The following is a 24442-nucleotide window of genomic DNA, read 5'->3' as shown; positions in this document are numbered from 1 at the left end:
AGCACTGGGCAAAAAGGATATGGGCCAAGGCAGATATGGGATATGCTGATTCAATGCCTCCCTTCTGCAGCCTCTGTTGTACAATAAACCATGAGGCTGGGCAGTGCTGGTACAATTGTCTACACCCTTGTTGAACGAATGCCCACTGTGGAGCTTGAGAATCAACTGCCAAAGGGACATATAAATGCCATCTCCTGTGGCCAGAATATGGCCCAGAATATTGTGATGGCCAGCGATTAATAATTAATTGTAAGTACCACTGAAGTCAATGAAAAGATTCAGATTGACTACCATGGTATATAGTTTTAATCCCATACTGCCCTGAGCTTTGGATCAGGCTCAGGGCAGTATAAGATTAAAACTATATAACAATAGTCAATTCTTCCTCCAAAGAATTTATGAATTAAAACAGAAAAAAAAATCAGTCCACTCAGAACGCACTAGGAGACTCAAAGGATACTGATAAATTAGGGTTGTTTTATTTTAAATAAAAATGAGATTACACTGTCAAGGGTTCGAATAAAGTAGGCTCTCATGAAACATCTTTGTTGTTGCTGCAAAAATGCATTGGTTTCATTGAAGTAAATGACAAAAATAATACAATAATATTAAATATCTGAGAGGAAACACAAGAAACATACAGAAAGGAGGAAAAGGGGAAGGGGAGCATGACACACTGCAGAGGGAGGTCATTCCAAGAGACTCCTTTCTACCATGCACCCTGGGGCAAGTGGAAAAAGGAACTCAAAAATGAGAAGGCAACACACATCAATGGATAAAAACAAAATACTTTTGTGCTCAATATAAAATTAACCTAGGTAATTCAATGCCACAGGATATTAGTGAGGCAAAAAAGTCATCAGGATTCAAAACAAGACTAGTTACATATACTGAATGAGAAAAGAATCTAAGAAAAGGTAAACTAGCTAGGTTAACAATTTCAAGAGATACCAGTTCTTATGTTTCAGAGCATAAAGCGATCAGCAGATGAGATTATGAAGAAATCTCTCTCCATTACAATTGCTATGGGGCACAGTATGGGTTATTTTGCCTTCTTCTTATGTTTCTGGTACAGAACACTGTGCAACAGGATGAACACTTTGCCCACACTACATGAACCACTGAGCTATTCCTTTACAACAGCTCCTCTTTTCCTTGCTGGAGTTTTTCCTTTATTATATATCAGACGTGTTATAAAAGTTCTTCCTCTGAGACTTACCGGTTTAACCACATTTTTCCTCTCAATTTTCCACTTATTAACATTTTGCGACAGATCACGAATGTACTCTTCTGGGGTTTTTTGTTATTTGCTCAGGGACTGTGCACAGAGCAAGGGATTGATAATAAGAGAGAGGGAACCTTTCACCTCTGTGTCACTGATTTCTTTCCGGCCCAACTTAAAGTTGTTGCCATCTGATGACTGATGGCCTGCATAAAATAACTTGTGATCCAAACTTAGTACTTAGTTTCCAAATTTGAAAGAAAAAAGAATGCTACCAAAACTAACACTGCTGCTGGCAATTTCTGCAGAGACCCTCCCAGGATTTAATGGACAGAATGAATTACCTGCTCAGTTTTAAATGTGGTTGACAAGCCAGTGGAGAGAAGCTTGCCATGCCCATGCTGTAACTGTTCTGAAGCTAAAAATAATCAGGCACCAGAGCTGTCCATCTTCCACTGACATTACATTTTGTAAAAAATATTAACATTAAAAAAAGAACATAACACAACAAGATTATTACAATCATAATAACCCAAGAGAAAATTGACAGCAGGTCAAATTCATCCCTGTTGACACTTGACTGGCCAACCGCATTTGTTAATTTCCTTCATTTAGTTATTTTAGAAGGCTTAGAGCTTGATCCTAAACCCACTAAGGCAGAAATGAGAAAAGACTCATTTATTGCAGTGGGCTTTGGCTCAGGACCATAATCATTTGTTACAGACATGACAAAGTTTAATTTATCCCACAGACTCACAGTAACATTTGTTTAGGGTGAGATTTTCAAAGGTACTCAACACTGATCTTTGTTCCCACGAAGTCAACAGTATATATTGGCCCATAGGACAATGCTGAGTGCTTGTGAAAATCTTACTCTTAAGACTAAAAACTACCCATCGGGCTGAATTTTCAGAAAGGCTCAGAACAAAAATCAACTGACTGGACTTTTTACTGCTCCACTCCTCATAAAATCCCCACATATTTGCATGCAGAAGAATGAGATTTTAAACATAAAATATTCCATTGAAATTAGTTTGTTAAAAGCTTGAGCTGTGTCACTTTTATGTTTTATGAGATTAGTGCATGAAACTGTCCTTCTTTAACAGTTTTATTCCATTAACTATTATTATTGTTTGATTGGGTTACGCTACAGCAGGTACTTTAAATTCTAACTGTCCTCAACCAATTTCTGAATGCTAATCAGTCCATATGTGCAAAAGTATTACACATGGCATGAATATATCAGCAAAATCTAGAGTTATGATGGACTTTGGGCACTCTATCTGCAATATTTCCATAGGAAAACCATTAATAGAGTTTAGCATATGGTAAATAGGGACAAAATTGCATTTTCTTTCACTAAAGGCCGAAGTAAAAACAACAAATGAGAAAATATGAAAACAAAATACAGTCATGGCTGAAAGGAATGGTCTTCTATGGGTAACTACTTACATTTTTTTTATAACTCCCTTGCTCTCTGTATTGGATGCTGAAGGCATGTTTACAAAGTAAGTGTTTCCCTCCATTCTATTTTGTAATGAAACCATTCACATTAATGATACAATAAAAAAAAGTGTTTAAATCAGCAGAATTTACCAAAAAAGACCCAAAAACTCACTGTCACACCTGTGGTCATACAAGTTGAAAAAGCAATGACATTAAGAATAACACTTGTTGGCATATGTGCTTAAGGGCTAAATTAGTTTGTATTTACATGGACGAATATGACACCCATGTAAACTCAGCAAAGAATCCTGTGGCACCTTATAGACTAACAGATGTTTTGGAGCATGAGCTTTCGTGGGTGAATACCCACTTCCTCAGATGCATTCACCCACGAAAGCTCATGCTCCAAAACGTCTGTTAGTCTATAAGGTGCCACAGGATTCTTTGCTGCTTTTACAGATCCAGACTAACATGGCTACCCCTCTGATACTTGACACCATGTAAACTGATGTCTTTGGGAGCAGTAAAAGATATATATAGGGGCATGCTGCTCTAGTCTACAGTTTTGTCCACTAAACTGGCATGGCAGCCCTCCCTGGGCTTGCAAGGCTCCTTATACCACATGAGAAATTCACCTTGCGAAAGGGCAGATTATATTACTGCTGCTGGCCTCTCTTGAGATTTCCCTTGGAGTAAAATTGTTTTAATTCCCCACAGAACTCCAGAAAAGTTCCAAGACCATGGACACTGCAGGCAAAGTGGTGAATCATAACCCGTCCTGAGTGCCCTGGACGTGTCTTTCCCAGCCAATGCCAACAACATTTTGGGAAGCATTGGGCACCTGAAGTTCTCTTGGCATAAAGAGAGGAAGTTACAGATTTACGGTCCACTTACTTGAGTGTCTGTGCTGGCAGAGGGTGTTAATTTACCATGAATCTAGCACCGTGTGGAGATAGAAGTGTGGCTGTGTGCAAGCTAGTTATATGACTTTCAAGCTCCCCTACTTTTTAGAAACTTTGGCTATTTTAAAAAAGTTGAATTATATTTTTCAATATCCTGCCAAAATTACTATCAACTCCGCTCATTTCTAAGGGCACAAGTGAGACAAAATAACAATGGAAAGAGAATTAATATCACAGTAGGAGAGTTTGAATGTATTATAATCATACTAGCGTGTGTTCCAATGAAGCCAGGTAAGCCTGTCTTTCATTGAACAGAGCTATTCTGCCATCCATTGTAAAAAAAAAACCTGCAATGCCAAACTGTGAAAACAAGCAAGCAAATAAAAGGACTTTTCACCATATCTTCCTTAAAGTTCATGATCAGTAAAAAGGTTCTGTAGGTTTTCTGTTGTTGTTGTTGTTGTTATTTTTAAGAGGGGATAATGTAGAAGGTTATTTATTGGAATAACTCAGTTGATCTCAGAACATCTAAAATCCTGCCAGCACATAGCTCTTTTAAATATCTTTTTTAAAGCCTAACTGTCCTGTATTTTCAAAAAGTAATAGTTGTAGAATGGAATCAAGAAAACTAAGAATATTTTTATCTCTTCTCTCTTATCCCTTAGGAAGCTTAAAAGATACTCACATTTTAAACCTCAAAGGCTTGAGGATCTCATGCCATGTGTATCCTTTTCCCAATAAAGAGGATTCCCTTTAGAACCTGTCTGGTACCACTGGACAGGTTCCAAAGGGAATCATCTTTATTTGAAATAATGGTGGAGGGTCACTTTCGGACTGCCAAGAAGCGACACCAAAAAAGCTAAGCCATCTGTCTGCAAAGCATTTTTAGAGCCTACTGCTTGAAGAGACAGGAATAAGGACCCGGAATCAACCTTCGGCTTCCAACATTTCAGTAAAGAGCATTGGCTTAAATGTTTTCTAACCTTTCTCTGTTCCTCTTATTCAAATAATATTACTAGCCAACCATGCTAGATTAGCTCTTAGGAGAAATGTATTGGTTTATAGACTTGTTGTTCCTTAACATAATCCTGGATGTAATATCATGATCACAGGCACTGACTTTCCAAAGAGTTGGGGAGTGCTTGATCTCCGGCTTGATCTCAGGCCCCATCCCCCCTTCACTCCTTCCCCCAAGGCCCCAGCCCTGTCCCGCGTCTTTCCACCCTTGCTTCACCTCTTCCCGCCCAGTTCTGCTCCCTCTCCTGAGTGCATAGTGTCCTAACTCCTCCAGATCTAAATTCGGCAATGAAATACTGTCTTCAGTGCTGGCTCCCCAAAGGTCTTTAGCTACTGAGACCAATCCTGATTTTTTGGTATAAATAAAATAATTTTACGTGTAAATTGGTTTGTTGATGATTTAAGGGTGGGGCTGGCTCTTCTATTTGTGCACAGAAAGTTCAATAGGCATTTTAATGTAAATGTGAATTCTTTCATTCACATAAGGGATAGATTCTGCTGAGGCAGTTTCAGAAGGAGCTATGGCCTGAAATGCTGTTTGTTTTTAATAAGAAAATAATATCTCTAAGACAAGTCAAGAGAAACTAAACACTATCACTGTCTGATGGCAGTTGGGGTCCTATATGAAATCAGTGTGATAGATTCCACCCATTTTTCAGCAGATAACTAGCCAGATGCCAATATGCCTGGCAAATTATCCTTGACTTCTGTGGAAACTGCCAAAAAGTTGTAATTTTTGTCAGTAATTAAGTACTCTCTTATCTCTCAAGAAGGTCCCTTTAGACCAGTCTTTAGACCAGATGACATGGGGAAGTTTGCATAGACTCAGCCTATGTTATATTTGTCCTGAGGCTAAATATAAGACTTCAGTAACCCTCGCTATCACACAAACTCTGTTCATGAGCACTACATTCAGATTATTATTATTTTTTTTAAGAAAGCTATTTATTGAGCCTTGACAATATGGACAGGCAAGTCACTGTGCCCTTCCCTCCAGTTAGCTGTTATACAGGAAAATTAATCGAGTCTTATAGGATGAGTAATTCTTAAGGCTAAAACCAAAATATTAAAAGCAACCATCTTACAGTGTATCCTTAGATCAGCCCACAGACCACCTGATGATTCACCCAAAGGGCCTCAAAGAGAAGGCTTGTTAGTATCATCTCTAGGAGAAGCAATGCACAACCCAAGATATTTCACACATCTGACTTCTGAGGACCTGTTAAGCACAGGTTTCAAACCCACTTTGTGAAGAGGACTAAATTACAGTTTGAATTATATAAAAGCCAAGTTTACCAGTTACAACTACATATGTTCGTGATCCACAACAGACCTCCCACTGCTAACAATGAAAGAAGAGTAAGATTAGAGTATGGATCTTATGCAGTAACTTCAGTTACAGTCATATTCAGCATTAGTAGATGAAAAAATGTGTATGCAGCTTTTTGTATTTCTGCCTTTTGTTTGGCTATTTGTACATGCAACTGTACAATTTACATGAACAATCAGGTAATTGTGCAAATTTGATGCACACTTGTGCACCTAATTTATTTGAAAATCTGGCTTTTAAAGTTTCATAATTATAAGAGTTAACAACTCTATGGAGATGAAGAGTGACAGCAGACATCTCTTAGAACTGTTGTTCCAAGCTGTCTGCAGACTAAAGATGACAACTGTGCATTGGTTTTGGATAAGGGCTAGGCTAGAAAGTTACTTTATTTTGGATGAAAGCTTTTCACTTCATTCTGCAGACTCTGTCATAAGAGTCAGAAAAGCATCTGAAGTGGGCCAGGATGTTTAACACCACTGCCAGATCGCCTAATTTGCCAGACTTCCATAAAACCTAGATGCATGATCATCTGGAAGAGAAACACATTTGAAGATATGTGATGCATTACAGATGTACAGACCTCTAACTCAGTAGGAAAGGGCTGTTTCTACTATATCTTCTGAGTAACTCCAATGCTGATGAAGTGGCCCCAATTCAGCAAACATAAGCATCTGCTTAACTTCCCACTGAAACTGATGGAACTTAAAGAAAAGCACATGCTTGAATGGATCGCTAGAAAAGAAATGTGCTTAAAGTTAAATACAGAATCAGAGCCAATATTAATGTCCAAACAAATAAAAAAGCAGTGAAGGAAATTAGCCTAATTCATTTTTGAGGCTGAGAGAAAACTCAAGAAACACCCTTACAGTACTGTACTATGCATTTTTACATCCAGAATATTTTTGGTGGTCGTTCCCTACATTCCACCTTTTTTTCAAGAGTATATTTTAGTTCAGTTGCTTGATTTGTTGTTGCTAATTCAGGGAGCCCAGACCACTTTCTCCTTAATTGCCTTTTAGTAAATAATACAGTTATTTCTGGGACAGTTAATGCTCTGAAAGAGAAGAGGAAGATACATGTTTACAAGTCAACCTGGCTCTTGCCCAACTAATCAGCACATATGCTGCTAGTGCACCTTTTCAGCTATTACCAAAAAACAAGTTAGTCAAAAGGGAAGCACCCATCAAATACTAACAAAATTGATTACTACAAGAGTCAAAATGTCATTTTCATTACAGTTCAATGTTATAAAACAACATGATAAAGCAAAGGGTAAACACACAGCAATCAGTTGCAAATCTAGCTAAGCAAAACAAAATACAAACTGGCAGATGTTGCCTTAATGAGTGAAGTGCTTGCTTTGGCAGAACTATCACCAGCAGACAGAGTAGCAATTTTACTGGTGCTTGCCTGTTTCTTGTTTTATCGACCTATGGTTCGTGGACAGGATGGCTGACATCATTCACACTGACACGCAATGTTGCCATAAATGTTAGCTTTGTAGAAAACAACTCAAAGCAATACCAACCATTCCTTTCTTACTTCTTTTTTCTTTCCCTTTCTTTCCCTATGAAAATGCATTTTAGATGGTAATAACCCCCAAAGTAATAACCCCAGTTAAAATAAAGATTCAAAGCAAAATAAATCAAAAATTTGCATATGGTGCATTTTCCCTTGTTGTTCAGGCATTTTATGAGAGCTTGAATATATGTGTTGACTTAAATATCCCTAAAGTGCAATTAGACTAATCCAGGACTCTTATTTTTTTAGATAAATTCCTAAGCCAATATCAGCTCACTGATTCACAAGATCAATACTTTATCCATAAAACAGTTTTTTCAGAAAAAGAACACGAAATCAATGCACATGCATCTGATTAGAGAATTTAGCCCTTCGGGAGGCCAGTGATGGAGAAATAGCATATTCTTCACCTTTGTATTCCCAAAGTAAATTATGACCCTACCCTAAAAATATAGCTGCTCTTATTTTGCTCCTTGCAACAATCTGAAAGTTGTCTTGTAAAGGAGAAAACTCCAGTGCTTATAAACTGTTAAATGTACTGAACAAATCTGATGATTTTCCGAAGCGGAACTGACGTTTAGTGATATGGAGCTCCATTCGCCCCTCCCACGACAGAGCTAATGGAAGGAAATCTCTGTGGGGTTTTGCCAATTGAGCTTTTAGAGATGGGCAGGGTTTGCCACCCCGTATAATAGGTCAAGGAACCTGAGAGATTGGGAGAAGGTTAAGACCATCTGAGTGCAGACCCTGTGTTCCTTCCCCTTGATGACAGGAATTATGCAGCCCCAAATCCCCCTTTAAGGGGATTCCCTATTAAAAACAAAGCCGTGGAAAGAGCTGGGGTCAGGTGAAAGACTAAATGATCCATATAACAGAGGATTTCTCTGCCCATGCACTGGAACACTAAAAGTCTCTCACAAAGCTGGGATCCTTGCCAGCAGGATTGACTTGCAGACCTCCTCACTATGCTAGGATGATCAGATGTCCTGATTTTATAGGGATAGTCCCAATTTTGGGGTCTTTTTCTTATGTAGGCTCATATTACCCCCTATCCCATCCCAATATTTCACACTTGCTATCTGGTCACCCTACCCTATGCAAACTTCATATTATTATTATTATTATTGGGGAAGCAGAAATTACACTTATATTTAGGTTACCTATAGCCCTGATTATAAACAAAAATTGCACTAATTTAACTAAACTGGTGTCTAAATCTATTCAGTCAAATTGGTGAAACCCCCTTATGTTGACATTCTTAGTTCGGTTTAACAGCTGCTAATATCTGTTCTGATTTACAGGTATTTGGAAGCTCATGCTCTACCAGTTTTTGCTCATCCTTCTGATAGAGATTTTGTCTGTCAGTTCAGGCAGACATTGTCATACCAGTTATACTTGGCTCACATTTTCCAGATTTTCTTCACAACCATGAAGGTTGGAAGCAATATTTTTAAAAAACAAAAGCTGAGATTCTGATGCCACATGACTCTGGGAGCTGGAGCCCTGCCCCTAGGCATCTGCCTGGAGCTTGATCCCATTCAGCTCATGGGTGTAGGGCAGGTCTGTCTCCCCTGAAGGGGAGCCATGCCTGAGAAGCTTATCAAAGCCCAACAAAATATGCAGTATTATATTTTAAACATCTGTACAATCTACTGTGATTGGTATTTCATTCTAACATCTAATACAGGCAGAGCTGAGCCGAACACCATTACAGTGGTTGTTATAGCTGCATATAACATTTTTTAAACTTAAAATTAAATTACATGAAATTAAAAGATGTTTAGGTTGCGAAGTGGCATACTTGAAAGCTAGGAAATGCCACATTTAGAGTAGCCTGTGTAAGTTTAATTCTGCCCTCTAACACTTCCTAAAGTTGAAATGTTGACTTTATCAGCTAGATAGCTTTATTTTAATATAGGCGGGAAAATTTTAGTATACAGTAATTTATCTACAGTGAGCTATGGACTAGCTCCATTACAGATATGTAAGAGATTGCATATTAGGTCTCTGCCATGAGGAGCTAACAATTTACAATTCCTTAGTAGTTTGCTGCCTCCACACACTGGCAATTCTGTTGTTTCAGGGACCCTTTACATTTGGAAATTTGTGCCTAATTGTTATTTTTATGTATTGATTTTGTTTTGTAATAATATCTTTACACCTTTAAACTAGTAATCTCACATTGTGAAAGTAGGGTGACCAGATGTCCTGATTTTATAAGGACAGTCCTGATATTTGGGGCTTTGTCTTATATAGAGTCCTATTACCCGCACCCCCTGTCCTGATTTTTCACACCTGCTGTCTGGTCACCCTATGTGAAAGTGACTGTCAAGTTGCCTGGTACTAAACCATTTAGGTCTTTATAGGCTAAAAGAAGAGCTGGAACTGCATTCAGAAACCAGCCAATCATCCACACAGCTCTCATACCACAGCAATTATGCGCTCAACACAAAGCTCCATTGTGTAAGTGGGCAATCACATTCTGTGCTACCTTCAGCTTCTGAGTAGTCTCATGGTGCAGGTATATGTAAATCAGTAGTCTAGTCTTATGGCCAGGGGCACTGATGCCACCAAAAGAAGTGGTCACACCAGTCTTTTTTTTTTTTTAAACCACTACCTGTCAAAAGGACTCTTGGCTAGAGCTGCTACCTGAGCATTCAGTAGCAGCCCTGGATCTAGCAAGACCTCAGAATTGTGAGTCAGTCATAAGTGTGAGAATTCCCTAATTCAGAGCACTGACACAATCCCCTCCAATTCTTCCATTTGCTTCCCCATCACCTACCAGCTTCACTTCCTCCTTTTCTGGACTGAACCTCAGACATCTAGCCCTTCTCATGGAGTCCCAAGCACCCCCCAAACACAAGGAAGATAATGAGACCAAGTTGTATGGTTTTACAGCTTTCTCAGAGCACATCTATCACAAGACATGTCTCTTTTACGGAAAAGGGCTGTCATCAACAGTAAGGTCAGAAATGCCCACAGAAATTCTTTTTACTTTTAAAATACATGGTATGTATTAGCTGTGGTACTTCTCCCCAGCAAACCTTTCAGATTACTATGCTGCTTAGAGAACCCTGATACTGTCTTTTTTTTGTGCTTCAACTGGAGCTAAAGTGGGAATAGTTCTGCTGCAACAGAAATGCTGTTAAAATGAACTGTTGTGGAGGCATATGAATACCAAATTAATTAAAAAAGCAGTAAAGAGAAAAAGGGAATGAATTCCTCTAGTCATTGCTGATTTAAGTAGCTTTTACTATGCAAGCAAATTCCCTGAATTTGTTGCATATTTAACTAAGTTTTCTTTGCTGACCTTGCTCATGAACTTTAATTAAAAACATTTTAAAAACTCATTCAATTTTGGTTTTGGTTATAAGAGATAACATTTAATATTAGATATGAAACCAGCTGAAGTAACTCCAACTTAATTTTTTATGTATCCCATTTAATGTACAGCAATATAAACCTCCTAATCTGAGTTTTACCACTTTAAATAAAATCATTTTTATCCTGCAAAAAAATTCTTGTATAGATTTTATACCGGATGATTCACACTTAGTTGCAGCCTATAAACATAGCTTTTGGTAATGAACTAGTATCTATACCAAACATTGAGAGACTACAAAATGTAGTCCTGAATGGTTTAATCAACAATCTAATCTTAAAAAAAAAAAAAAAATCTTGGCTGTAGATTCTTCTCACAGATATAGTATAATGCTTCTACTGTGAAGTATGTTTCAGTAGGATGTGTCATTTTCATGTTCAATTTATAGCACTGTCTACAGTTGTCTAGAGATTAAGATGCTGAGATAGTAGTTAGAAAACTAAAAAAAAACCCTCTCACTTTAAATATCTGTGGAACTTTATGAAACACGATGAACTAAAGTTAGAAAATTGGTTAATATGTAAAAGCAGTTTAAAACTGGTAAATGCTAATGTTTCATGTAGGAGTGGCTGCCCTCAAATGTCATTTAAAAGATAAGCATCTATGGAAAAAAACAGTTGGAGTCACCGGCTTCTTTGGGGACCTCCCTTCCATTTTGCCACCTAATTACTACATTAAATGTTAAAGTAGATCAATGCAATTCAGTGACAATGTTAGTGCTAGAAATGGTATTGTACCTCTTATTAATGGTAGCCCAACTGGTATTAATGTTATCTGTCATCAGTTCTACTTTTCTGGTGTCATCTGTTGAATAATCACGGAGAAGCTTAAGTGCCATGTCATTCGCCACATCCACATGTATTTGCCACTGCCGCAGCTCTTTTGAAAATTGCTAGAGGGGGGAAAACAAACAAAATAAAAGAATGAATCTCACCTTCCCTTAAAAATATACCTTGAATATTCAAAAAGTAGATGAACTTTTAAACCTTTACAACCTTCACGATTTAAAAAAAAGAGAGAGAGAGAATCTTCTGGTTGCTGGTAATAACAGAAACAGCATCTGTCACATCTGCTGATTGTTAGGGCCAGAAATTATTTTTTTTTGTTTTTAAAGTTATGGGACACAAGAGGACTGCAGTACTACCAACAAGCGAATGACAGGACTAACCAACAAAATTTTCAATGCAAGATAAAATGTGGCAGCCAAAATTGGTACACTAGTGAATGGAATCATAATAGCTCTTTTCTCAGAAATAAATAGTTGAATAAATTATTGTGCATGCTGACTATTTTTATCTCTGTGATGGTGAATTCATTATGCTGGGGAGATAGGAAAAAGAACATAGTAAAAGAACATACTGCCAGGCCTTTTAAAAAAAAAAAAAAAAACAATGTGACATAACACCAAAGCCTGGACGAATAACATGCCTGTTGAATTTTTTCACTTTATTAAGAATGATTTGTTTATGTAATTAGTGCCATCTACTGGATCAGTACTAAACTTGCATATATCAACACATATAATATTGTTAAACCTAACAGTAAGTTATTATAATGCCAATTACCTTTCCCAATTTTTCTGGAAATAGTTTTAAGAAAGCATTTTCAATTTTGAATATAATTCTGTGTTCATTTTAATTTGTATCTAGATCTGCTAATTAAAAATTCCTTCCTCATTAGAAAAGCAGACCAGGAGATTGAAGCATTGGTTGCAATGGGGAACCAAATTCCATATGCTTTTCCTGTTTGTCTGCTTGTCATAATCAACATCTGTAAAATACTGTGTGCATCCATGTTTCCTCCATTATTTGTAATCAAACAGCATTAACAATACAGATGATCAGCTCTTAGGGCAAGGCAAATCTATAGGTTACCAACCATCTTCGACAATGTGAGTGCAAAAGTACGTTATAATTTGCCAAAAACTCTAATGGAAGGATTATTAGAATCAGTAGCTGGCTGTATAAATTAGAAACTTTCTGCAGAAAATGAAAAGTGAGGCTTGACTTCCTTTTCAAATAGGAAAAAAGCTTCAGGAATATAGATTTTCCCTTCCCCCAAAGTGATGTTCATGTTGAAATCTGGTTTTGATAAACTAATAGAGTCTTCACACAAAGCTAATCATAAGTAAGCTATTTTGTCAAGATTGATGCATGATGGAAAGAAGTCTGAATGTCAAGTTAAATAAACAAACATCAAACATAGTGTAGAGATTGCTCACTTTAAAGTTTGCAGGTTCATTCTGGATAAGCATACAAAAGTTTTGATACTTATCTGAACCACTAAGGGAGTCCCTACTGGGGCTAGCTTCTTCCATCCACACAAAAAAAGCTGTACCTCCTCTTAACTGCTTTGAGCACTGTATGACCCTCTGACTTGGGAAGAGGAGAATTACAGGATGTGGCTCTCGTGTTAGGGTTCCTCTTACGGAAATAGTCTTTGCACTATTCAAGTGGGATCCAATATGTTGCCTGTTAGGAGAGGTTCTCTTATTTCTTTAAGGTATACTGGCATTTGGGATGTCTCTATAAGATAAGACTCAAAGGGTGTCATAAGATTATAAAATTCAGGAAAACAAGAGATCTCTCTTTATCTAACTTCTGCATTTCAGAGCAGCAGAGAAGCAACCTTGGCCAGGTGAGAGATTACTTCCTCCTGCTATCCTGAAGGTGATCTGTCCTTAGAAACTAGAAAGACAACAATGTAACTACCTGCCTCCACAAAGAGAACTTGGTTTGCACAGGTAAATAAGTAAAAGGCAGTGGCTGGTAGCTATGGGGAAGAGGAGCCTAATAATTTGTTTTTTAAACCTTCAAAAAGTTGTATTGAAGGATGAGTGACGGTTCAGGCTACTTTTCAATGTTATCCAAAACAACTGAATGCCTGGGCATTTTTTCTTAATTCACTCACTCATGACTACGTATTGTCAAGAAGACAGAATACCTCATAATTTTAAATACTGTGGGCTGGATTCAGCCCCGGGTCTTACCTGCTTCCACTTACGGTACCCAGAGCATAGCACCAAACACTACTACAATTCTACTACAGTACTACTACTGTATCCCCAAACACAGGTGGCATTCGCTGGGGAGAAGACACAGCCAAGGCAGCCAGGTACCTGCTGCTCTGGCAAATCCCATGGACAACCTCAGTTAGTGGAGCTACTCCAAAGCTCAGACCACATTTTAACTATGCTCTTGCCTGGGCTTATTGTTATTACTTTAATTGTTCTTTAGTGGCTTTTTTTTTTTCATTTTTGCTGCAGACTTTGTCCATCTACTGTACATTTGTAAGAATTTCACCATGCACATACTTTATTCTTTTTGGAAAATATTTTTCCAGTAGAACAATGTTATAAAGCACTAGCTATCATACATACATAGTTGCTGTATTCCAACCAAAAATATTGTAGTAGAATATTTTACATTTGCTTTATAGGTACAAAAATTACCAAAACAGTCTGTCCACATTGTGGACTAATGGCCTGTAAACCTTCACTTGGAAAATGTGTACCTTTTGCTAGTCCTCTGTGAATTTAAATGACCTTATAAACCCCTACAAAGCAGTCTTTTTAATGAAAACGCTGACAGACCCATTACAATGCTACTTTCAAAGTGTCGATTCTCACCATTAACTTCAAGATTAATCTATTAAATTCCTGACATTACCAAAGAACAATATCATTTAGAACATAAATGAAGAGTACAGGGGATTCTGTTTGAGGAAACAATTTGCATTTTCCAGTTTACTGGAAATGAGTATTTAATCTTTTCAATAACTTTGAAGAGTGCATGCTTAAGTCATTGCTCCTACTCTATACTTTTCAAAGGGACGGAGAGAAAAGTGTTACAGTGAAAGGTTTATAGTCCAACCTAACAGAGTCCCATTATTTTCTGTCTTACATGACTTGATGTAATGAATTTGTATAATTAAACTAATGGAATACAATTTCTTTCTTCTTTTTTTTCTTTTTTCTTTCAGGCCCCATTTCTCTTCCATCTACTTTGGAATAAGTAGAAAGAAAAAAGTATTCGAAGTGCTTTATTATCTTAATTTCATTATGACATTTGTAAAGCATTCTTCTTATTTCATCCGTGTCATCTTTTGAATTTGCTGACTTTATTAACAGGCTTAAAGAGTTAGGAATGCACATTAATCATGCTGCTTATTTATATTTTTAATTTTATTTAATTAGAAGACACTACTTGCTATGTTATTAGTGGGAAAGTCTAGGTAATTAAGGGTCCTTAATTAAAAACAAGTAAGGAAATGAGACTGGGCCTTTCTTTCTATCCATGCATTACCCACTGGAATAAAACAAACTGTGCACAGATACAGCAATATGTATGTACAGGACCATACAATTTGGAGCATGTCACTTTCTGCATTAAATATTTATATAGCTCAGGTCTGGAAAAGCAGACCCACTGCCCACCCCTTCTCTCAATGTTATCAGCTAGTTAGCTGGTCTAGGAGGTATAACCATTCATCACTGGTCCTCTGTTTCAGTTTTGTGCAGCTGCGGGCATCAGTCCTATAATAGTCCACTGCACTTAGAATTGTACATTGTGAACTCTGGTATAATCCATAAAACAAGACTAAGAGTATATTTCTTTCATCTTATGTAGTTGGTCCATATCTGGAATATTAGGCGGCAGCAAAACAGTTAAGTGTGACATTATAAAGCAAGTGACAAGGTAACTGTTGCACATAGTATGTGACTAAAGGCAAGACTGTCCCTTGCCTGAGGCACTGTGCAGGGAGTAGGAGAGGATAAGGCTACTTTGTTAGTGTGTCCCTGGTATGAGAGCAGCCTCAGTGGGACTGCTACTACATTTCCTGCACAGGTGAATTGGAAGTGGGCAGGCAGGGGAATAGCCTTGACACTACTTGCCCTCTCACACATTGGCCTTCTCCCTGAAGATTAGGGTGACCATATTTCTCAAAGGTAAAATGGGACATCGTGCAGGGCTGGCCTGAACCGTCCCTGACATAGGGCTGGCCTGAACCACCTGCCCGAGAACCTCCTCGACCCCAGGCTGGGGTCACTGGAACCCTGCCTCCCTCGCCCCACAAAAGGCTGTTGCTGAAACCCTGCAAGAGGCCGACATCACCACTCACCCCCACCGCACATTCCTCTGCACTGTATTCCACTTGACAAAAGTCAGCATTTGTCCCATTTGCTTTCGCCAACTGATCAAGTCAGCAAGAGCAAAAGGGACACGTGCCCACTTTTGTCAAAAAAGTCAGGATGGTTGGGACAGGGCTTAAAAAAGGGACTGTCCCAACCAAAATAGGATGTATGGTCACCCTACTTAAGGCACTATTGAAGGGCAAGTAAACTTCTACGGAAATAGAGGAGGAGTAGATTACCTGTCCCTTGAGCCAAACAGGCAGCAAACAGTGAGTCTCTTTTTTAAACTTTTGAAAGTACCATTCAAAAAGTAAAACTAATGCTTTATAGGATTTCTAGCTAGTGTTCTAACCGTATGTGTTTATCCCATTTGTTATACAAAGAGGAAGACTAAAGGGGGTATTTGTTCTCTTTCACCATTAATTTAAAAATATAACAATAAATGCCGGCAATACCAGTATCAAAGTCTGTCTTATCAACAGAACAGATTACAAGACCAGAAAGGACTACTATTATCATTTAGTCTATTTCCTTGTATAACAAACCACCAGACTTCACTGAATTAACTCCTATTTGAACTAGAAAAACTATTTTGAAACTATTAAAACAAAACCATTCAACCGTGACTTCAGACTTGCCAGTGATGGAGAATCCATAACAACCCTTAGTAAATTGTTCCAATTGTTACCCTCACTGGTAAAATGTTGTGCCTTATTTCTAGTCTGAATATGTCCAGCTTCATCTTCAAGGCACTAGAGTTTGTTATACCTTTGTCTTCTAGACTGAAGAGATTGTAATTAACATGTAGATACTTCTGTGCTGCGATCAGATCATCCCTTAACTTTTTCTTTGTTAAGATAAACAGATAGAGCTTATTGCGTCCATCATTATAAGGCTTGTTTTCCAGTCTTTTAATGATTCTTGAGGCTCTTCTCTGGACCCTCTGTAATTAATCAACATCCTTCTTAAACTGTGGAACCCTGACCTGGACACGAAATTCTTGTGTGGCAAGGCACCTCCTTTGTCTCACCAGACTTGGCACTTCTCCCTCTGGTGATGGGGGGACCTGGGGTAAATTGGCCCCACTCTGGGCAGTTGTTTGCCTCCCCCCTTCTGTGCTCCTTTGGCTGTGTTTTCAGGGTAGGCCCCATGGCTGGCCTAAGGGGTGATCATTCACCAACCAAAAAGGAAATCTCAAACACAAAAGGAGACACCCTTCCCTGCCTCCTCGCTGGGGCAGGGTGTCATCCCGTGGCTTGCCGAGGGTGTCAGTCCTTTCCCTAGCAGGCACTCAGGTTTGGCTGTTCCCATACGGGAAGTAGCACAGCCTCTCAGCCTGGAAAAGCTTGTTTCCCTGCTGCTACTTGCCTGGCAGTAACTTGTCTCTCTCTCTTCCTTTGCTCTCCCCAGAGGAGGGGTTTTTAAAGGCCTCAGGTAGAACTTAATTGGAGTCAGGTGTTCCTAAATGACCTGAGGTAACCACTTCTCAGCTACTAGAAAAAAAGGCTTTAACATTCTAGGCCTAATATATCAGCCTTTCAAGACCTTCCTGCAGGAGGATGTTCCCCAACTACCCAATGCCTCGGGCCTTCTGGATCTTTTCATTGGGCCCCTGTCCTCTGAGCCTCCCCAGCCACCCCACCCATATACCTCGAGCTGGCTGCAAGACCTGCAGCCAGTTCGCTTTCAAACTGAGCCACAGTCACATCTGTACACGCTTGTGCTCCATACTCTCCATTTCCTCACCTTGGTGCCCTGCCTTGACACTAAATGGCAGGACCTAATGCAATCTGTTTAGAGTGAGGAACCCCGGAGGCCAGCCTATACTCTACCTTGGCCCTATGGCCCACCAAGGATATCGGTTGGCAACACCTTCTTAAGGCCATGAACATGGGTGTGTTCTTGGCGTGGTTCACCTCTGTTCCCAATATTTATCCCTTTTGCAGTGCGAGAGACACCCTGGCACATGCCTATCTTGAGTGTGCCAGGCTGCAGCCCCTATTCCTGCCCCTCCAAGATCTCTTCTTATGTTTTTGGTTGCACTTCTCTCCCCACCTTTTTATACATTCACGCCCTGTCAGTGCCCCCACAAAGTCGCGGGACCTCCTCATCAACTTCCTCTTAGCAATGGCCAAAGTGGACATTAGTAACACAAGGGAGAGGATGTTGGCTGAGGGGGTTCTTTGCAACTGCGGGGCCTACTTCCATTCCTCTCTCTTCTCATGTATCCGGGCAGAGTTATTTTGGGCAGGGTCCACTAGCTACCTTGACACCTTTGAGGAGCAGTGAGTGGTAGGTAATTAGCTGAGTTTGAGCTTCCAGTGCAATGCTGTGGCCAAAGGGCTAATGTAATTCTTGCATGTATAAATGGGGATATTGAATAGGAGTCAGAAAGTTATATTACCTGTGTATTTGGCATTGGTGCAGTTATAGCTGGTGTGACAAAGTCAGGTTGGATGGCTGCAAGAGGGTCCTCATATTGGGTTCTGGGAGGTGGGTGGCCACAGCCTCTGGGGAGGATCCACTGAGCCTGGGACTCAAATAATTATAGGGGGCAACTGGGAGCTCAAACTCAGCTAATTGCCTATCATGACTCCAAAGTCCTTTTCAGAGTCACTGTTTCCCAGGACAGAGTCCCCATTCCTGTAAGTATGAACTGCAATCTTTGTTCCTGGATGCATGTCTTTACATTTAGCCTTACTAAAAATACATATTTTCTTGCATCTAGCCTGCCAAGCAATTCATAGATTTGTAAATTCCAAGGCCAGAAGGGAGCATTATGATCACAGTAATGCACATTGGAAAACATAATCCAAACTATACATATAAAATGATGGGGTCGAAATTAGCTGTTACCACTCAAGAAAGATGTTGGAGTCATTGTGGATAGTTCTCTGAAAATATCTACTCAGTGTGCAGCAGCAGTCAAAAAAAGGTAACAATGTTAAGAAAGGGATAGATAAAAAGACAGACAATATCATTCTCTCTATATAACTGCATGGTACTCCCACATCTTGAATACTGCGTGCACCAGAAAAGATATTCTGGAGTTGGAAAAGGTACAGAAAAATATAACAAAAACTATTAGGGGTATGGAAAAGCTTCCATATGAGCAGAGGTTAATAAGACTGGGGCTTTTCAGCTTGGAAAAGAGATGACTGGAGGGGTGGTATAACTGAGGTCTAAAATCATGACTGATATGGATAAAGTAAATAAGGAAGTGTTATTTACTTCTTCTCATAACACAGGAACTAGGAAATTAATAGGCAGCAGGTTTAAAACAAACAAAAGAAAGTATTTCTTCATATAACGCACAGTCAACCTGTGGAACTCTTTGCCAGAGGATGTTGTGAAGGGCAAGACACTAACAAGACTCAAAAAATAACTAGATGAATTCATGGAGGAGAGCTCCATCAATGGCTGTTACCATTGATTTCGGTGGACTTTGGATCATGCCCAAGAAATGGGACAGCTGAGCCAGGGGGAAACTCTTGCTGACCAGACTCCCTGACACCAAACTCCTCATAGATCTGGACTGGATGGATCTTCAGTCTGGGGGGTCTGGGTCTGTCCCAGGCTTGGCTGCCTATTTTCCCGTATGTGAATGCACCGAAAGAGTAATTTGAATTATGCTGAGGGTAAAGAATAATGAATCTATTAAAACTGCAAACACAAGAGATTGTGTATATCCTAAAAACACTCAGGCATAGGATATCAAAATATAGGTGCACGTTAGGACACAGAAGACTTGAAAGCATTCATTTTGAAGACCAGCTCTATTTCTAGATCCTGTAATTCAGATGCTATTTTATGAAAGAAATCTAAAAATCAGCTAAGTTCAAACAAGACTTCAATTTTCTTTTGAATTGATGTACACTTAGCTCAGCCAAGCACAAAACAACTATTGCTGTCACATCTGAGAGGCTTGTATGCAGGATTTGACACAATAGGAATCACAAGGCAGACAGAGATTTCACATTTAAAGATGGGGGATCATGAGGTGGGCGACAGGGAGGAGGAAAGGGAGAGAAAGAGGGGGAAGGGAACAGAATGACCCTCTCTCAGCCAGAGGTGAATTTCCTTTCATTGCAGGAAGGAGGACAAGCAAAACCAAGAAAATGAAAGTAGACTGAGGTGATTGGCATTGCCTGAGGTTGTAAAGCCTCAGGCAATTATATCAGCATGTGGGGAACACAAAGTATAGCAAGGCCCAACTGCGGGTTTGATGATCTGACAGATTTTCATAAAGAAACTATAATACATTTTATAACATTTGTAGATACGGGGTCAAGATGCAAAATTTAGTTCCAGGTCTGGACACTGAATGCTCCAAATTTCAGAGTTATTCAAAGTCCAGGTTTTGATTCACAACTAGCAATAGTGGAATTTTTCTCTTTTTTGTTTTATTGAAGGAATGGATGAGATTACTAGACGTTCTCTCATACACTCATGGATACAGAGCCGGTTGGGAATTTTTTGACAAAACAAAATTTTCATCAGAATATGCAGATTCATCAATCAAACTTTTAGTTGTAATGCATCAATGTTGATGAAAAACTTTAATCTTGAAACTTTCTCAAGTCCAGGATGGAATTTCTGGCCAAAACGAGAGAGAGAAAAAGAGAGAGAGAAACCAGCAGCCCAGAACATTCCACTGAATATTCAAAGCAGGGCCTAGAATTTGGGTGTCTTGCATCCTGGCTCACTACTGAGGTGATTGGCACTGCCTGAGGTTGGGGAGGAAGTGGTGAGGAACACTTGGAAATTTTACCCCAAAAAGAGAGAGACAAAGGTCTCATGTTTCATCCTGATTTGGAACAGAGGAACAATCTGAAATATCAAATATGATTGCAGGTCTGGAACAGTTTTCTCATCAAGTTCTATTTATACATAAGGATATGCATGTAGTGAGGCAGCCTGGCTCCCAGCTGCCCCAGAGAGGTACGAGCCCTTACGGACGCCAAAGTGGGCAGAGTCGCAGGAGCCTGTGCTCGCCCCCCAGAGATCAAGGCGCAGGGCAGCAAGTATAAAAGACCAACCCCAGGGCTCAGAAACTGGCCAGTCACCGGAGAGAGCAGACGTCCCTAGCGGAGCCCGAGACTGGGAAGTTCCAGCAGCCCCAGGCCACCGGCCAGACTGGCCGGAGCTACCCTGCTCCCGCTACTCGGAGGAGCTGCCGGAGCTACCCTGTGCCCGCTACCCAGAAGAGCTGCTGGAGCTGCCCCATGCCTGCTACCCGGAGGGGCTGCCACATCTGCCGCCCAACCCCTGCCCTGATGAACCTATGCTCCTGGACCCCCCAGAGGCCAATGCCAGGACCCAGATAGGGCCCGAGGGGGAGTATGGAAGTGGCCCAGGGGCAGCCGATCCTAGTCTGGCTGCAGCACACCCAGAGCCAATGTCAGTGTGTTGCGGCCAGGATCCCCACTGACACAGCAGCAGGCTGCCTGCTGCTGTTAGGGCCCCGGGCTTGGACGCAGAGGAGTGGGCGGGCCTGCATCCCCCCTGCCACCCCACTCACGGGTGGCAGTCTCCCACCTCGCCCCGACACTCAGGCCCAGGAGTCTGGGCTTCTTAACTAACTGAACTGTTTGCTCAGCCCCTGCCTGAGGGTCTGAGCCCTGAACTATTGTTTGTTGCCCCGCCCTGACCTAGGGCCTGGGCTTAATTTACTGAACTGTCTGCTCAGCCCCTGCCTGAGGGTTTGAGCCCTGAACTATTGCTTGTTGCCCCGCCCTGACCTAGGGCCTGGGCTTAAATTACTGAACTGGTTGCTCAGCCCCTGCCTGAGATCTGAGCCCTGAACTGTCATTTGTTGCCCCATGTAGTGAGGCGGCCTGGCTCCCAGCCACCCTGAAAGGGGCGAACCCCAACAGCGGACGTTTACGATGCACAAACACCTATAGGTACATATATTTTGTAATTTTCATATAGATATTACAGTTTTGCATTTACCAGTTTGAGTTAAAGATTTATATTCTAAGGGCAGAGTCCTGTAAAGGAAGTATTTAAATTAAATTTTGTATTAAGATATGTAAACTTCTTATAAAAGTAACTCTTGTAAGTCTAATAGCAGGAGGTACTTGTAAGAAATGCTTGTAAGAAATGAAAAATGTGGCACTCTGTTTGTAAAATAGCTGTTTCCATTCGTCTTAATTGCCTGCGTACTTTGAATTTGAGGTGGAGAATGTTAAAAAAAAATTACTTAAGAACTTGTTCACATAATTTGTTCAACTAACTTTTCCCTCCTCCCTTACACCTTTGCAGTTAAGAAACTTACTTTGAGACTTATTTGTAAGCCAAACGCTGGTCAGAAGCCAGCATTCTATCTCAAGAACGAGACAATGACAAATGTCTCTCCTCTCTGCTGAATGACAGTAGCGTACATAATCTCTAATTCTTTCCAATACATTAATGAGTGATTGCCTTTATTTATAATAATCCATCCATCTCAGACAATGACCCTTAAAGCCGAATCTCAGATGAGAAAATTTAACCAGTTACTAGCCCTAAAACAAACAAGAAAATGAAGGATTTCTGGTGTTTTCGTACTTCCACAGGGCAAATTAAAAGCCAGTGTTTATGTACTTCAAAAGTATAGAATGGGAGAGATTGATTAAAAACAATGGATGTTAATGTTAATTAGACTGACATTTCTGGAATGTGAAATCTTCTATTTATGTGAACTGGGACAATTTAAAAGGTGGGGGGTGGGGAAGGTGGTTAAGCTTTTACCAGAAAGCTAGATACTACCAGTTTGAGCAGATATTCTCCATAATTATTTATGGGAATATCGCTAGAACCAGCTCTGGCCTACCCTCAAATATACAGCTAAAAGACATAAAACAACAACAACAAAAACACTTTGCCTACTGCCCCAAAAGAACAGGTACAACTAGTTAGCAGCAGTTCAAAGAGTGAGTGGTGAAAGAGCATTCTCCAGTATTACCCAGCCTTTGGTCTCTCTGCTAATTAGAACCAATTTATGTGATGTCATTTTTAGAATTTAGAAGCCAATAGAATTTTATTTATTTGTTTTTTAGCAGGAGTGGAGGGAGTATTTGGGCTGGGGAATCACCTGGTTTGTGGCTACATATTTTTGGTCTGAGCTACCGAATCTTGAAAGTCAACTACTCAAATCAAGTAGAAATGTTTTCATCAGACATTTCAATAAATTCTCTATCTTCAATAATAACCTTAAGTTCGGTGTTCTGCTTTTTCAGAGCTTCCACAGTGTAAGAAATTTCCTTCCATGACTCAAGCTTGACTTTGGCCCGTTCTAGAACCTGCTCAGCTTCTTGTTTGGCTTCCAACCATTGTGTTGAATCCTTTAACATTTCATGTAGCTGTTGCCTGCGGCTTTGAAGGTGTCCCTGTACTTCGTCCCACTGGCTCTGGATCTTTTCAACTGGTGAAAAACAAATGCAAAAAAAAAAAAAAAAGGGAAAAAAAAGACTTATTCAAGATGATTTTTTTAAAAAAAAAAGCAGTTATTGAAATATTTAAGTAATATTTCTCATTGCAAACAACAATTTTCATCTGTAACTAAATTTGGTTTATTAAAAGAGAACAAATAACGGTTGGTAGGGCACAGTATGGTACACAGCATGGGTCCTGATGCATATGTAGCCAGAAATGTCAGCTTTTTGTCTCAATAACGATGTAAAGAATACTCAAACAGGGTCACCTTGATGAGAAAGAAACATTTCTCATTCATTCATACCAAGCCAAATCAAGCTAGCATTTTGATGAGATGTCCTATGGGGACTGCTATAATCTTATCCTTCATTTTAAGATTAATTACAAGTGGTAATAAATGGTTATGTTATACTTTCTTGACCAGGTAAGACAAACATTGGTAGAGTGCATGGCTGTTCACAAAAAACCTCTTCATTTTAGTTATTAGAATAAGGATTAGATGTGTCCTTATTTGGGGGGAAATGTAGTTCTGAAAGGGATAATGATAACTGAAAGCTATGATAACAAGGTTTGGCTGAGGTCAGACTGGTCCACAAAGGCATCAGGAAATTTCCTGGTGATGTGACACAGGGATCTAACCCTAAAATATGCAAAGCTTTGAAAATAAAATTGTGCTGTGCTTTGTTAATAAGAAATCTTTTAAGTATTGCTTAAAACTAGCACAGAGTCAGGCCTCTTAGTATTTTTCCCAAAGACTGCCCCCATTATAGTTAAAAGTCAGAGGCCACCTTCTCTTGGTGGGTTGAGAATTTCCTGAATGGTCTGAAGGCAAAGGCACCATCAGATGGAGGACATTGCCAGCAGAGCACCCATGATAGGGTTGCTTCCACAAAGGCATTGCCTCTCTGGACTAGAGGAGAGCAATGCCCCATCACAAATATGTAAAGTGAAAATCCTCCCAGGAGTGCCTCTCCTTTAGCTTGGAAGAAATAAGGCTTTGGAGCTGTGCTCCGGCTTCACTCCAGCTCCAGGCAAAAACCTGCAGCTCCACTGCTCTGGAGCTGCTCTG

General features: G+C 39.9%; 1 protein-coding gene across 11 annotated transcripts in view; it reads right to left on the bottom strand.

The window, feature by feature from the left end:
- Positions 1–24442, bottom strand: part of DMD (dystrophin) — a 2125007-nt gene that overhangs the window by 421800 nt on the left and 1678765 nt on the right. For all 11 annotated transcript variants that reach the window (XM_050936430.1, XM_050936437.1, XM_050936440.1 and 8 more), the window contains 2 exons: positions 23151–23362; positions 11558–11712 (listed from right to left, as the gene is read on the bottom strand). In XM_050936430.1, the coding sequence (XP_050792387.1) occupies positions 11558–11712; positions 23151–23362 (367 nt within the window). The remainder of the gene's footprint in view (positions 1–11557; positions 11713–23150; positions 23363–24442) is intronic.

The sequence above is a fragment of the Gopherus flavomarginatus genome, chromosome 1, assembly GCF_025201925.1.
Source record: "Gopherus flavomarginatus isolate rGopFla2 chromosome 1, rGopFla2.mat.asm, whole genome shotgun sequence".
Lineage (NCBI taxonomy): Eukaryota > Metazoa > Chordata > Testudines > Testudinidae > Gopherus > Gopherus flavomarginatus.
This window is presented reverse-complemented; position numbering and strand designations above follow the sequence as displayed.